This window comes from Panthera onca, chromosome A2 (genome assembly GCF_046562875.1).
Source record: "Panthera onca isolate mPanOnc1 chromosome A2, mPanOnc1 haplotype 2, whole genome shotgun sequence".
In the NCBI taxonomy this organism is placed as follows: domain Eukaryota; kingdom Metazoa; phylum Chordata; class Mammalia; order Carnivora; family Felidae; genus Panthera; species Panthera onca.
The window spans coordinates 8,139,395-8,154,752 of NC_138340.1; the positions used below are offsets into that span (position 1 = coordinate 8,139,395).

The 15,358-nt window shown below is 54.3% G+C and overlaps 1 protein-coding gene across 9 annotated transcripts in view; it reads left to right on the forward strand.

The window, feature by feature from the left end:
* Positions 1–15,358, forward strand: part of DNM2 (dynamin 2) — an 89,106-nt gene that overhangs the window by 45,211 nt on the left and 28,537 nt on the right. For all 9 annotated transcript variants that reach the window (XM_078443398.2, XM_078443395.2, XM_078443392.2 and 6 more), the window contains 4 exons: positions 688–891; positions 3,465–3,563; positions 9,267–9,427; positions 12,445–12,587. In XM_078443398.2, the coding sequence (XP_078299524.1) occupies positions 688–891; positions 3,465–3,563; positions 9,267–9,427; positions 12,445–12,587 (607 nt within the window). The remainder of the gene's footprint in view (positions 1–687; positions 892–3,464; positions 3,564–9,266; positions 9,428–12,444; positions 12,588–15,358) is intronic.

Consider the following 15,358-nt stretch of genomic DNA (forward strand, 5'->3'; position numbering starts at 1 on the left):
TGATGGCATTTGGGGAATATTCCAGCAGACTCTTAACTCCTCAGTATGAGTTCTTTGAGAGTAGTTTTTACATTTACTTATTTTTGGATAAATGATGCCTGTACATGGCTCAAAAATGACAAAAGCGTGTGTAGCGAAATCCCTCCCCGCCCTCAGTATTACAAATAGATGTTATGTTTTAATGCCTAAGTGAATAATTATGAATATGTATGCGTGTGTATCACATGTGTGTCTTTTACCACTTTTACTCAAATTGTAGCATAATATAAACTGCCACTTTTTTGTGCGGATACATCTCCCGAGGGTGTCTCTTACCCTCTTATCAGGGTAGCATCTTCTTGTTTTTTATGGTAAATGTTGGTAAACAACAGCCTTTGGTCATGGCTGAATTGATGGGCTGGAATTTATTTAGCCACTGAGAGCAATTCCAGCAAATGTCCCAATTTAAAACTGTATCACTACACTAGAGAGAGAGGCCGTCTGGAGGAGGGGTTCCTGGAAGAGGACCTACCTACCGGATCCGAGGGTGTAATCTGGTTGGAGGACAGGAGGGATCCTGTGGCTCGATCCCCCTCCCCCCCCCCCCCCCCCCCCCCCAGCATTTGGAGAAGCGGGCTGGGTAGCTGTGGGGCTGTGCGAGCCTCCCCTCCTCTGTCTGATGACCTTCCCCTCTGGCTTCCCTATCAGTGTTGAACCTGACCCTCATCGACCTCCCGGGTATCACCAAGGTGCCCGTGGGGGACCAGCCCCCAGATATCGAGTACCAGATCAAGGACATGATCCTGCAGTTCATCAGCCGGGAGAGCAGTCTCATCCTCGCCGTCACCCCTGCCAACATGGACCTGGCCAACTCAGATGCCCTCAAGCTGGCCAAGGAGGTCGACCCCCAAGGTAACCGCTGAGCCCTACACCGGAAGTTCCCCTGCTGGGTGCCTGCGAGCGTGGCAACTTGCCCCGCATCCTTGATTCCAAGTTGTTGGTATTCCCTTTGGCACATGACCCCTAGGAAAAGGCCCTTCTGGGATACAGCATCTCCCGTCGGGGCCAACAGTGCTAGAGGGCTGCCCCCGGGAGGCTCTTGGGTGGCATTTGGGCATTTCTCCGAGGCTTGGTCCCCTCTGTCAAAATGGCACCAGCGATCCTAACGTGTAGCACTACTGAGTGCTGAGAGGATTGGAGAGTCCCTGTAACTGCTCAGGGGCCAGGCGGGGTGGGGGAGGGGGTATGAGGGTGATGAGCTAATGAAACCCAGTGGGGCGATAGGGAGCAGCAGGGACTGTGGCATCTGTTGCCCGGGGCATTCCAGGTCAGACATTTCCATTTATTAAGTACATGTCCGTTAAGTACCTGCTCTGTGCCGGGCTCTGCTTTGGCCTTGGAAACCCTACAGGGGACAGAATGGACAGGGTCCCTGCCACTGGGGAGTTGACATTCCAGCGGGGGAGACAGAAGACAGCAAGGAAAGAAGCAAGTGGGACAGTTTCAGCCAGAAGTGGGCACCCAGAGGAAAATCAGGCCGTTTGAGAGTAGCTGGGATGGGAGGGGGGGTCAGAGGCCTCTGAAGATGAGAGGTTTCAGGCAAGACCAGAATGATGAACGACAGAAAGAGGCAGAACCCAGGAAAATGGACAGCGATGCCAGCTAGGCTAGGCACGATTTGAGCCTGGGGTGCCCAGGACACGACGCCAGTGTGGCCGGGGCAGAGCAAACCGAAGGGAGGACAGGTGGGGCAAGGGTGGGGTGGGACAGACCTTCCGTGGCCTTGGTGGCTGCCGTGGGCAGCTGGGTGTGCCCTGAGCGTGTTGAAGGTTGTGTGGAGTGGGACACACACTCAAATACATTTTGGAAAATGCCCTCCGACTGCCTCATTCCGTGGTTTGGAGGGAGTCGGGGACCAGGGAGGAGCTGGGGAAGGACAGGCTCTGGGGCTCCACTGCCTGGTTTCCAGCCCTGCTCAGGCCTGAGGGCGGCCGGGGAGGGCAGGCAGCTGACGGCCCTTTCGTGCACTGGAGTGGGAGCTCCTCAGAGTTGAGGGCTACGCGCTGAGACTCTTGGTCCCGCGAAGGACGTGCTGTGCCCCCGTGGTCGTCCTGGGCAGGCACGCTCTCCCGGGAGAGGCCGCCCCTGCCCCCGGCCCTCCACGGCTTCCCTGTGCCCCGACTCCGGTCCCACGGAACGGAGTGTGGTTGTGACACATACCGCGGAGGCTTGACCGGGCAGTGAGAGAGTGGGGACGGGTACAGTTATGTGTCACTTGTGACCTTGATGCTGGCGTTCTTCCTTGAAGAGAGCATTTTTCTGGCTTCTAAAGTATTCATAATTCATCACCGTTACCAACATGTCCACACTGTAAAATCTAGAACCTGAAAAGTGACCGCTCCCCTCCCGCCGCAGAGACACCAATGGCCACGGTTGGTAAATAACCTTTCAGAGTTTCTTCTTCCGTGGATACTCACGTTTTAAAAAACGGGGTGGTCTTTCCTGATTTTTTCCGCAACGTGTGTGCATGTTTCTCTGGTCTCATAGGGACACGTCTATGTGGCATCCACCGAATGGGCCACTCTTGCCCATTCTTTGTTCTTGAGCATTTGGGTCATTTCTGGTCTTTCATAAACAATCCTCCGGTGAAATCCGACATTTCCAATAGAGTCAGTGGGAGCCCCAGTCACATCCCTCTGCTGCACTCTGTCCGCCTCCCCCGTCCCTCCCTGGCAAGCCTTGTGGGTGTTCACGGCTGTGGCTGCTTTGCCCTCCAGAAAGGTGATGCCGGCTCAGAGGCTCAGAGGTTCACACTGCCGCATGTGAACGGGCAGGGGCCCCAGGGAGCGGACGGCTGTGCTTCGCTGCCCCCCCCTCGGCACCCTCCGGAGGTCTCTCTGGGCCTCCCGTGCGTCACACGTGCACACATCCACGTCCACACACGCACTAGCACGGAGAAGATCCTTCCGCGCCAGCAGGGGCACTGATCTGTAGGCGTGTAGCTTTGCTAGGAGGGTTCCCTTGTCTAGGTGACCCGGAGACAGGAGGAATTCGATGGGGGTGGTTCCCAGAGTGGAATTTTGGCCTTCAGGTGAAAGGTAACCCTAGAAACAGTCGCCGTGGGTTTGCGTATCATGTTGGGACTTGGCAGGTGACTCGGCACAGCGTGGAGACTGACCTGGGATTTGGGTTTCCGTGAGGTTTCCCCGGCACTACAGCAGCAAGACGCTGTCGCAGATCATGGGAATGACCGTGACGGTGGCCAGTATTTACTGATAGAACATGTGTCACAAGCCACGTTGATCTTCATGGACACCCCACTGGGATCGGTGTGGCTGTTGTCTTCTCTTGACATGAGGGAAACTGGGGTCCAGGCAGGGGACGTTATGGCTCGTCCCAGGTCTCACAGCCTAGAAGTGGGGACCCCCAGGCTGCCAGCCCGGACTCCTTTCTCACGGCGACCTCTGACCTCTGGGTTCTTTCAGGCCTGCGGACCATTGGCGTCATCACCAAGCTCGACCTGATGGATGAAGGCACTGACGCCAGGGACGTCCTGGAAAACAAGTTGCTCCCCTTGAGAAGAGGTGCGGCTGGGCAGGGAGCCGGGGGCCAAGGGGCGGAGCGGCTGGATATATGTTCCGGTGCTATTTGTTTTTGTCCTTATCGTTACCGAAACCTGGGCAGATGCCAGGAAGTACGCACAGATAAACACTCAGCATTGCCTGCTTCCCCAGCGCCCAGAGTAACTGCTTTTCCATTTCAGTACAAACCCTTCTGTCTTCACGCCTCCATGTACATATCTTTTTCCTCTGACGTGTATACGTTCACTTTTAACACCTGCTCACTTGGGGGACATAAACAAGCCTACGGGAAAAGAAAACCAAAGTCATCCACAGCCCGGCCTCTCCCACTAGTTCTTACTTTGTGGCTCTCCTCCCAAAAAGTTCCTCAGGATTCATAATTTCTATTAATTTTCATGCTTGCTTTCTGAGCACTTTTTTTTTTTTTTTTTTTTTTTTAATTTTTTTTTTCAACGTTTTTTATTTATTTTTGGGACAGAGAGAGACAGAGCATGAACGGGGGAGGGGCAGAGAGAGAGGGAGACACAGAATCGGAAACAGGCTCCAGGCTCCGAGCCATCAGCCCAGAGCCTGACGCGGGGCTCGAACTCACAGACCGCGAGATCGTGACCTGGCTGAAGTCGGACGCTTAACCGACTGCGCCACCCAGGCGCCCCTCTGAGCACTTTTTTAACCTTTTTTTTTTTAATGTTTTTTTTTTTTTTTTTTTGACGTTTTTAAATTTATTTTTGAGACAGAGAGAGACAGAGCATGAGCAGGGGAGGGGCAGAGAGAGAGGGAAACACAGAATCTGAAACAGGCTCCAGGCTCTGAGCCGTCAGCACAGAGCCCGACGCGGGGCTCGAACTCACGGACTGCAAGATCATGACCTGAGCCGAAGTCGGACGCTTAACCGACCAAGCCACCCAGGCGCCCCTTAATGTTTATTTTTGAGAAAGAGAGAGAGAGAGAATGGAGGAGGGGCAGAGAGAGAGGGAGACACAGAATCCAAAGCAGGCTCCAGGCTCTGAGCTGTTAGCACAGAGCCCGACATGGGGTTTGAACCCACAAACCATGAGATCATGACCTGAGCCGATGTCGGATGCCCGACCGACTGAGCCACCCGGGTGCCCCTATTAGGAATAGTTTTCTAAAGGAAATTTTATTTTATTATTATTTTTTTAAATTTGTTTTTAATGTTTATTTTTGAGAGAGAGAGAGTGAGAGAGACAGAGCATGAACCAGGGGAGGAGCAGAGAGAGAGGGAGACACAGAATCCGAAGCAGGCTCCAGTCTCCGAGCTGTCAGCACAGAGCCCGACGCGGGGCTCGAACTCACAGACTACGAGATCATGACCCGAACCGAAGTCGGGCTCTTAACCGACTGAGCCACTCAGACGCCCCTTATTATTATTTTTTAGAAAGAATATGAACGGGGGAGAAGGGCAGAGAGGGAGAGAGAGAAAGAGAGAGAGAATCTCAAGCAAGCTCCACACTCAGGGTGGACTTTATCCCAAGACCCTGAGATCATGACCTGAGCCAAAATCAAGAGCCAGACGCTCAACCGACTGAGCCACCCAGGTGCCCTTATTATGAACATTTTTAAAAACCTTCTCGAAAGTAGGGAGAGAAGTACGAGGAGCCCCCATGGACCCAGCCTCGGTGGTTACCAACACGGCTAATTTCGATCTCTGAATGTCCCCTGATTTGCTTGCTGGGAGGATTATGAAGCAAATCCTTGGCATCCTATCATTTCACACACAAATACCTGAGTTCTGGTCAAACAGCTCCCCCACCAGCCCCTTTGTGTCTCCTATGCTGTTTTTTGTTTTTGTTTTGGTTTTGGGTTTTTTTGTGGATGTAAGAAACCAGATCATGTCCCACACTTGGGATTGGGCCAGTTGTAGTTCCCTATAAACTGGTAATTAAATCGAGATGGAGGCCTGATAAGGTTTGGGTTTACGATCAAGTTCAGATCTTCTGACAGGAGCAGCCTAAATATTTTTATTTTCAAAAAATGAGAATAGCCAGGTCACCTGGCTGGCTCAGTCAGTTAAGCGTTTGACTCTTGATTTTGTCTCGGGTCATGATTGTATGGTTTGCGAGATGGAACCCTGCCTCGGGCTCTGCACTGACACCGAAGAGCCTGCTTGGGATCCTCACCCTCCCTCTCTCCGCCCCTCCCCCGCTCAGGTATGCTTGTGAGCTCTCTCTCTTTCTCTCTCTCTCTCTCTTTCAAACAAACAAACTTATTAAGTGTCTCTTATGTACCCAGTGCTCTTCATGTACACCAGCCCATTGAATCCTGGTAACAGTCCCAACAAGGTGGCTCTGTTCCCACCCCCATTTTATAGATGAATAAACTGAGGCACAGAGAAGCTAAATCCCTTGCTCCCGCTCTCAAAAACTAGGAAGTGACAGAGCTGCTCTTGAATGCCAGCTCTCCAGTGTCATGCCACTTTGCGACCTACTTTTCCATTTCACTTAGCAGAAGAGCAGGGCATTTCCCTGTGACAGGCGACTGTCAAGGGTCCTTCCTCAAAGCGACTTCCGAGGGTCCAGTGGAATCCATTCTAGGAGGATGTGTGGGCTGTTACTCAATCCCTGTTTGTTAGGTTATTCCTGTTTTTCACTGCGGCATGTTGTTGAGTGTCCATCTAGGCTTTTAGTTGGTGGTGGTGTTTGGTTATATATATATATTTTTAATGTTTATGTGTTTTTGGGAGAGAGCATGAGCCGGGGAGGGACAGAGAGAGAGGGGGACACAGAATCCGAAGCAGGCTCCAGGCTCTGAGCTGTCAGCACAAAGCCCGACACGGGGTTCGAACTCACACACCATGAGATCGTGACCTGAGCCGAAGTCGGATGCTTAACGGACTGAGCCACCCAGGTGCCCCAATATTTATTTATTTTTGACAGAGAGAGAGAGACAGTGCGTGCACTAGAGGGGGAGGGGCAGAAAGAGAACGGGGCAGAGGATCTGAAACAGGCTCCGTGCTGACAGCAGAGAGCCCGATGCGGGGCTTGAACCTATGAACCGTGAAATCATGACCTGAACTGGAGTCGGACACTTAACAACTGAGCCACCCAGGTGCCGCTAAGCCGTTGTTTTCTTAATTGCTTCCGTCTTGTGCCCCATTCCTTCCCTCCGGGATCTGCTGTCAGCTGTAGGCACCTAGGGGCATGTTGGTGTTGCCAGGACCATGTAGATCTTTTCTTTTGCCCCTAGGCATTCCCTCTTCCATGTCTGGGATAGGCATGGGGAAAACCTGGTTTCCACCTGCCCCCAGCCCTGCTGAGACATTGAGTGATGAGAGGGGCCCCCAGGGGAGGCTGGAACGTGGTCAGGGCAGAACCCAAACACCCATTTAGCTGCCAGGATCCCGAGCTGAAGAGTGAGTCACTGTTGGAGGCTTAGGAAGGAAGGATTGGTGCTGAAGCCCGAAGAGGACTCCACGTGTCCTCACACCCTCTGCCATCCCTCCCCCAGCCCCCTGACCGCGTGCTCATTCTGCACACACTAGGCCTAAATCTTGGTCCCCGAAGGATGCTACCTGGGCTCAGCATTGCCGCTGGGGGGGCCAGGTGACACAGACCTCCTCAGCTTCCTTCCTCCCCACTCACTGCTGTCTGCATCTGCCCTCTGCCTTCCTGTCTGTGTCCAAGAAGGTGAGCCCTTCCTCTCCCGGCTCTGTCTGCCTGCTCCCGACTTGTACCCGCAGCCTCCCTCCCTCGGTGTTCCCCTCTTGTCCCGTGGCCTTTCGAGTCTCTCGAGCTGCCGCCTTCTCCTTGGCTTCCCAAAGACTCAGAACTCTCGCACCTTCGGGAACCAAAATCCAAGCCAGACCACTGTCTCTGCTCCGTGCGGTTGGCATGTTTGCTGTCGTGTGGATGATAGCGAGCTTGGGCTTCCCACAGGTCTGGGTTCACCCTCTTGATTCTCCGGCTGCCCCTCTCCGTGACCTCCCCTTGGTCACTTCCGCTCATCTGTAAAATGGACATAGTGACATACGCGGACAGGATGAAAAGTAATTGGGCCTGCACGAGACTGGGCGGGAATAAGGGCAGGCAGGCAGGCACCACTCCCCTCCCCCCAAGGGAGACCGTCAACGCCTGCTGCTAAGCAGGGGGGATGTACGTATGTGTGCACCTGTCCCCAGTCCACCTCTCCAACTCTGGTTATGTCAGCAGTCGTGAATGACAGTCCCCGCGTCTGCTTTGTTGAGCACCTACCATGGGTCAGCCACGAGGCTCAGTTCTTAGTGTCCTGTGACATCCACTCACCCACCCTGCTGGTGTGCTGAGTGCCTCGCGTCCCCACGCGGGGACCCGAGACTGTTCTGGCTTTTTGAACACCATCCCCTTTCTCTTCATGTCCGAACGTGGCAGATCTTCTCTTCATGCTAGCATCTTTGTGGTACATATTGTTTCCCATGTGTGTTTCCCATGTGTGAAGAATTCCGAAATGGTACTGAAAGCCGCCTGTGAAGGAGAAGGTCTCCCAGCCCTTCCTGCATGTCCCATTTCTCACGTGGTCACGGTTACCATTTTCTTTGTGTCTTGGCTCAGAAAATTTTAACCCAAATATAGTCATCTCTGAAAACCACCCGTGTTCTCTTCCAGTTTCATGGTGTGTGTATAGATCTGTGATCCCTTGAGGATTAGGTTCGGTAGGCACCCAGCTTGGGTTTTTGCGTGTCTTTTTTTAATGTGTTTTTTTTTTGTTTTTTTTTTTTTTGAGAAAAAGCACATACGTGTGCACGAGCTGAGGAGGAAGAGAGAGGGAATCCCAAGGAGGCTCCGTGCTGTCAGCGTAGAGCCCAGCACGGGGCTCATACCCGCAAACTGTGACCTGAGCCAAAATCAAAAGTTGGACGCTTAACCGATTGAGTCACCCAGGCGCCCCCACAACCAACTTTGTTCCTTTGCTGGCCGTGGCCGTTGAGTGATCCACCTTCCTCCCGTTGGCTCTGAGGAATTAGCCATTGGTTCCCACCTGCCCTTCATGTGGTTTTGGACTTTTTTCTTTTCTGTTCCATTCATCTCTCCAGGCATACATGCCCCAATGTACCCAACCTTTTCAAACGTAACAGGTTTTAATACCAGGCAAGATGAGGTATTCCTAACTTGGCCTTATTTTTGAAGTGGTTTTCTTACTTGTCTTTATTAAAAAAAAAAAAAAAAAAATTTTTTTTTTTTTTTTTAGTGTTTATTTACTTTTGAGAGAGAGAGAGAGAGAGAGAGAGAGCATGAGCAGGGGAGGGGCAGAGAGACGAGGAGACACAGAATCCGAAACAGGCTCCAGGCTCTGAGCTGTCAGCACAGAGCCCGGCGCGGGGCTCAAACTCACGGACCGCGAGATCATGACCTGAGCCGAAATCGGATGCTTAACTGACTGAGCCACCCAGGCGCCCCTTCTCACTTGTCTTTAAAACACAGTTTGTGGGTTTCGTCTTCTCCAAAGCTTTTCTCCGTCCCCCGCCTCACATCAGGCCGGGCGTCACCCCTCTCCTGCAGACACTTTTGTTGCTTTCCAGGACCGCACTCTGCGTTTGTGTTCTCCCAGTTTCTGAGTAATGAGTGGGGCTTGTGGCCCAGTCCGCGAGTGACCTGTGGGACAGGGTCCCTGTCTGTGCCTGCACCTGGCCCAGCCCCGTTCCTGGTCCTCGGTGGGCATCCCGGGCACCTCGGCTCACCTGGCACGGCCCCTGCCCCTCTCCTCCCGCAGGCTACATCGGTGTGGTGAACCGCAGCCAGAAGGACATTGAGGGCAAGAAGGACATCCGCACGGCACTGGCGGCCGAGAGGAAGTTCTTCCTCTCCCACCCAGCCTACCGGCACATGGCTGACCGCATGGGCACCCCACACCTGCAGAAGACCCTGAACCAGGTACAGCCGGGATTTTGTGCAGGTGCAGTCCACAGTGATGCTGGCCTCGGTCTAGAGCCGGCGCGCGTTTTAGCAAAATGAGTTCAGTCCACATCTGATTCGGGGCCTGGTGGAGAGTGGGTATGCAGTAAGCGGGTCGTGGCACTGTTCCTGTCACGGTTACTGTTCCTGTTATTTTAATTACCGTTGTAATGATCTAGTCACGTACCCAGAAGTTTGCGTACGTTACAAACGCCTGGCCGGCACTGAGGCAGGGTGGCCAGGAGTGCTGGACGGGACCTCGTCGGGAGCGCTGTAGAGCCTGACCTTCTTGGGTCCGAAGCCCACCCCAGTCTCTGACTGGGTGGCCCAGCCTCTCTGAGCCTCTGGCGTCCGTTCGTCAGTTGGGAACCATCACCGTCCCTGCCCCCCCAGGGCTGCGGCGTCCGCTAAGTGCTCAGTGCGTGCGTTGCGTGAAACACAGCAGGTACCAGGTGCTGGCCGCTCCAGTATTGCATTTTCTACCGCTCTCTTGTTTTTCTACACGGAATGCATTCATAGGGTTTATGAACAACGTAGGTATCGATACACGTGCGGCGAGGTGCCCCCTTCTGCCCCTTCCTTCCACCTCCGGGGCCCCACAGTTGGTACTGCCTGCGTTTCTTTCTGTCCATAGAAGCAAAAAGGACCTTCCGAGAATCACTGCTCTCCCTTTCTTACCGTAAATGACGCCATGCGCCCCCCACCCTCCCCCCGCCCCTTGCTTTTGAGGATTTTTTTGCTCAGCAGTATCTCCTGGAGTGCTGGCTGTGCAGAAAAGAACCCTTCCTCACTCCTTTTCGCAGCTGCATACTGGTCTCTGAATGCAGTCTGTTCAGCCGTCTCTTTTTGGAGACTGACTCCATCTTCTCGTCTTCCTGGTGCATAGAGGCCGCCGCTAGTAACATGTTAATGACCTCATCTTGTGCCCCTGTCGACTTCTCTGGAGAGGAAAGTCCCTGATGGGGGATTGCGGAGTCTCACTGTCACAGACGCTGCTGCCTGTCCTCAGGTTCTGTCCTGGTTTGCCCATCCAGGGTGGCGAGACCTTCCCCTTTGAGACTTTGTGGCAGCTTCCTGGAAGGTGGGAAGGCATCAGAGCAACAGTGAATCGTTTCTTCGCGTATGCAGTGGTGACACAAGAGCAGGGCTCTGTCCTCGGGGAAGACATTTTTCTAATGGGGGGGGGGCGGGGAACAGATTCGGAACAAGTCACCAGATGAATGCACAATCAGGTATTAGGTAGCAGCCGGGCCATGAAAAGCTGGTGCAGGACAGGAAGGCAGAGAAGGCAGCTCAGGGGCAAAGAGGAAAGTGCCCTGTGGGAGGGGCCCTCCAGGAAAGGAAGCAGTGGGCCTGGGCAGAGGGCTGTGGGAGAGGAAAGGAAGTAAAACCCCCTTGCAGGTGGCAGGGGCCTCCTGTGGGAGCCGGCACGGGGCCCGGCTGACCTCCTGGGATGCGGCTCTGCATCGGGGCACTTCTTGGGAGCTGTGGCCCCCCCCGTCCCCTGTTTTCCCTGTGAACGAAACGGGGCCGCTCTCGTGCTCTAAGACGCGATCGGACACCAGAGGGAAGGTCTGCGGGGCGTGTGGCTCAGATCCCCACCCCAGAAGGCATGCAGGCCCCACAGGGGGTCTGGGACACTGCCCCTGGCCACAGAGGGTGTCAGAGGGACTGTCAGAATCCTGCCACAGAGTGTGCTGAGCTGGACCCTCAGGCTCCCTCACACCTTTTTTCAAGCTTGAGGGATACTCTAAATTCTTGTCTGGTGTAGGACAGATGACGGCAAAATGCTTCTTTCCGCTTTTAGCGTACTAGCTGCTTTTATGGCTTTTTGTTTTGTTCCCTCCCTCTCTGTCTCTCTTTTCTCTCTTTTATTATAGTTAAGAGAAAAAAAAAAAAGTCCCACAGCCCAAATATAGTGAATATCTCATTTCTTCCCATCTGGTGGTGGGTCCCTTCCTGGGAGTTGGCCAGTGTCACCACTAAGTGGGCTTCCTTCTAGAGACACTCAGGGCCTGGAGAGGCCACTGTGTCTGTGTCTTCCTCCCCTCCCTCCCCACTCCCCCTCCTCCTTCCTGTCCCTCCTCCCTCCTCCCTCCCCTTCCTCCCTGTCCTTCTCCAGCTCCCTCCTCTCCCTCCTCCCACCTCCCTGCTCCTCCCTGTCCCTCTCCCCCTCCCCTTTTCCTCCCCTCCCCCTCCCCCCTTCTTTGCCTTCCCTTCCCTTTGTTTCTTTTGACACCTGAGCAACCTTGTATTTGTGTGCCGTGTACCATTCCCCCTTACTTTTTCTCTCCCCACCCATCCTGAGGCTCGTTCTCTAACCTCATCTGCCGTGCCGCTTCCTTTTACAATTTGCGACTGCTTAAATCCACGTGATTCGGAAGCAGAACAGGAGAGAAGGGGCCGCAGAGGTGTCCCTTCTCACCCGCCTGCCCCACTCCGGCCTTTCTTCCACATTTGTTTCCTGTGATGCTTCCTTCTCTCTGTCCACGCGACTAAAAATATGTTCTTACTTTCTCCCTGTCTTTCACAGAAGGGAGCACACATCCTGCGTCTGTTCTGTGCCTTCCCTGGGGAGCTGTTTCTGCCTTAGGCTTTGGGGCCTGTTCCTGTGTCTGTACAGCTGCCCGTTGTCCTGGGGCCCGCTGGCCAGTCCTCCAGGACGTGGGTCCACTGGCGGCCCCCTGGGCCTCTCCCCGGAGCACCCGTGGGAGGCTGTTCTGGGTCAGCACGCGGTGTGCCGTGTGGCCTGGAAACCCTGGTTATCTGCCCGGCGCAGGCCCAGGGGGCTGCTCACGGCGTCCCGCTGCTGGGGGCGGCACGTGTCCCCTCTCCTGGTCCCGTGCACGGGTGTGACTCCTGTTGCTTCCTCTCGAGGCCGGGGGGTGCGCCGGGCGCAGGGGGCCATCTCGTCCTCAGCCCCCTGCCAGTGCAACAGGCCTGCCCCTTCCCAGCATCCTGCCTGTGCTGACCTCTGGCCTCTCTCTGTCCCATAGCAACTGACCAACCACATCCGGGAGTCCCTGCCAGCCCTGCGGAGCAAGCTGCAGAGCCAGCTGCTGTCCCTGGAGAAGGAGGTGGAGGAGTACAAGAACTTCCGGCCCGATGACCCCACTCGCAAAACCAAAGCCTTGCTGCAGTACGTGTCTCCCACCCTCTGCCTGGCTCGCCGGGGCCTCTGGCCGGCCGCGGGGTCCTGGGTCTGGGCTGGGTGCCGATCCTCATCCATCCGTCCACCCATCCATTCACTTAGCAGACATCCTTGGGGAGCCTCCTGTGTGCCAGGCCCTGTCCTGAGCACTGGAGCCGCCACAGTGGGTGGGGCAGCCAGCCAGCCCTGCCCCCACATGCTCAGAAAGCAGGGAGGGAAGGGATGGGACCGAAAATGAGTAAAGAAGAAAACGAATAGTGTGTTAAATGGTGAAATATTATTGTCGGGAAGAGGCTGGGCTGCCAGGATGGGCGTGGGGTTGCCATTTAAAATAGAGTGGTCTAGGGGCACCTGGGTGGCTCAGTCGGTTGAGCGTCCGACTTCGGCTAGGGTCATGATCTCATGGTTCGTGAGTTCGAGCCCCACATCGGGCTCTGTGCTGACAGCTCGGAGCCTGGAGCTCACTTCGGATTCTGTGTCTCCTTCTCTCTCTGCCCCTCCCCTGCTCATGCTCTGTCTCTCTCTCTGTCTCAAAAATAAATAAAACATTAAAAAAAATTTTTTTTAAATAGAATGGTCTAGAGGGCTGCCCTGAGACAGTGAGAGTCAGGCAAAGACCTGAAGAGGTCAGGGGTGGGGCCTGGAGGTGCAAAGGTCCTGAGGCAGGACAGCACCCTGCAGTGTTGGAGGAAGCTATGTGGCAGAACAGAACGAGTGAGAGGAGAGTGTGTAGGAGGTGTAGAGTGGAGGAGGGGAGAGCAGGAAAGGGACAGAGCAGAGAGCATTCAGGTCTTTGTGGGCCACAGGGAGGAATCAGACTTTTGCTGTCAGGTGGGAGCCAGGGAGGGTTCTGAGCATAGGAGGGACGGCCTGATTCAGGGGTTGACAGGCGCCCTCTGGTGGCTGTGGGGAGGACAGACATGGGGGAACAGGGTTGGGAGCCTGGCCCTGTGCCAGCTTTTTATGCTCTGTCTCTTGGAATTCTCACCCTGACCCTGAGCGGATGCCCACTGGCCCAGCTCAGAGCTGATGGGGACTATTTGAAGCCACCCAGCTGTGAGGTGGGGCGAGGGTTGGTGTGCCCCACAATACCAGGTTCTCTCTCGAGGCTTCTCCTGCCTCCGTACTCCCGGTTTCTGGCCTGCAAGGAACCCTGGGCGCTTAGTTAGAGTGGGATCCAGAAATTCCCTGGCAGCTCATGAGGCAGAGGGTCCCACACGTATGACTCCTCCCACAGACACACCAGAGGAACACCACCCATAGTGGCCACATCCTAACCCTGATGTCCCCCCATCCTCTGCCACGCAGCACTGCATGGTGGGTTCAGGGGTGAGAATGCTTTGATGCTCAGACTTAACACTGTTCATCTCTTGGGGGACAAAAGCTTCTTGGGATCTGAGACATCCTGCGCCTGCCCCCTGCCAGGTGTTCGGGGAGAACCCATTCATCAGCGGCCAGGCCCGGCCTCTCACCGGCACCAGCCAGACTTGCCCACGAGAACTGGACATCTCTTCGCCAGCAAACTGGGCTTGGGCCAGTAGAGGCCAGTAGAGGTCGGTCCCTTGACCACAGTAGCTCCTGTTCAGGGCAGACTGTGCACAGTACTGGAGATCAAGAGTTTTGGGGGCGGGAATGATTAAGACGGATGGTGCCAGAGGCTGGGAAAGCAACTAGAAATGCTAAGGAAAACCAAACACTAATAAATACTTGACTTCCCTGCTGCACACGCGATCACAGGGCTCATTGGCAACACTCAGAGACTTTTGTAAGGGTTGGGCCGGGTTCCCAGGACCCATGTGTGGTATTAACATATTTCACCAACCACGTCAGTGCTTTATTTTTATTACTACTTTCTTTTTTAATGTTTATTTCTTTGTATGAGAGAGAGCATAAGCTGGGGAGGGACAGAGAGAAGGGGGGACAGAGAATCCGAAGCAGGCTCTACGCTCTCCTAGCTGTCAGCACAGAGCCCGATGCGGGCTTGAACCCACAAACCATGAGATCATGACCTGAGCCGAAATCGGACGCTTAACCTTCTGAGCCACCCAGGTGCCCCTTATGGGAGCACTTTAAAAAAAAACAAAACAAAACAGGGGTGCCTGGGTGGCTCAGTTGGTTGAGCCTCCGACTTCGGCTCAAGTCATGATCTTGCAGTTTGTGGGTTCAAGCCCCGTGTCGGGCTCTTGTGCTGACAGCTCGGAGCCTGAAGCCTGCTTCGGATTCTGTGTCTTCCTCTCTCTCTGCCCCTCCTCGCCTCACGCTCTGTCTCTCTCTCTTTCAAAAATAAATAAATATGTAAAAAAATTAAAGCATTTTAACTTTTCTGAACTCAGAAGCTTTAGGTGAATTACCACTAATTGGCTGCATTCTTTCTTTTTTGTGGGGGTACCAGTGAATAGTGCTGCTTAGGATTGGTGATTCCTTGGAGTGGATAAAAAATCGAAACTCCTTGAATCCTCACAATGACCCTATGCGGAGATTTACCATGCAGATGAGGAAACTGAGGCTCGGAGGGGCAAAGCCACTTGTCCACGGAATCACAGCAGTCACTGGCAGAATCCACCTGAGTTGTGTGGAGGGGCTGCTTTTTCACTCACAGTTCTGCCTGATCAAGGCAGAAGTTGCCAAGCTGTGACCCTCCCCTCCCCCGTCCTCACTCTTGCTGTCTGCAAAACGGGAGTAATAATGCTACCCAACCCCCTCCAATTCAGTGAATGAATAATCCTAATGGGCCTGGCACATAGTGATTGCTTGCCATC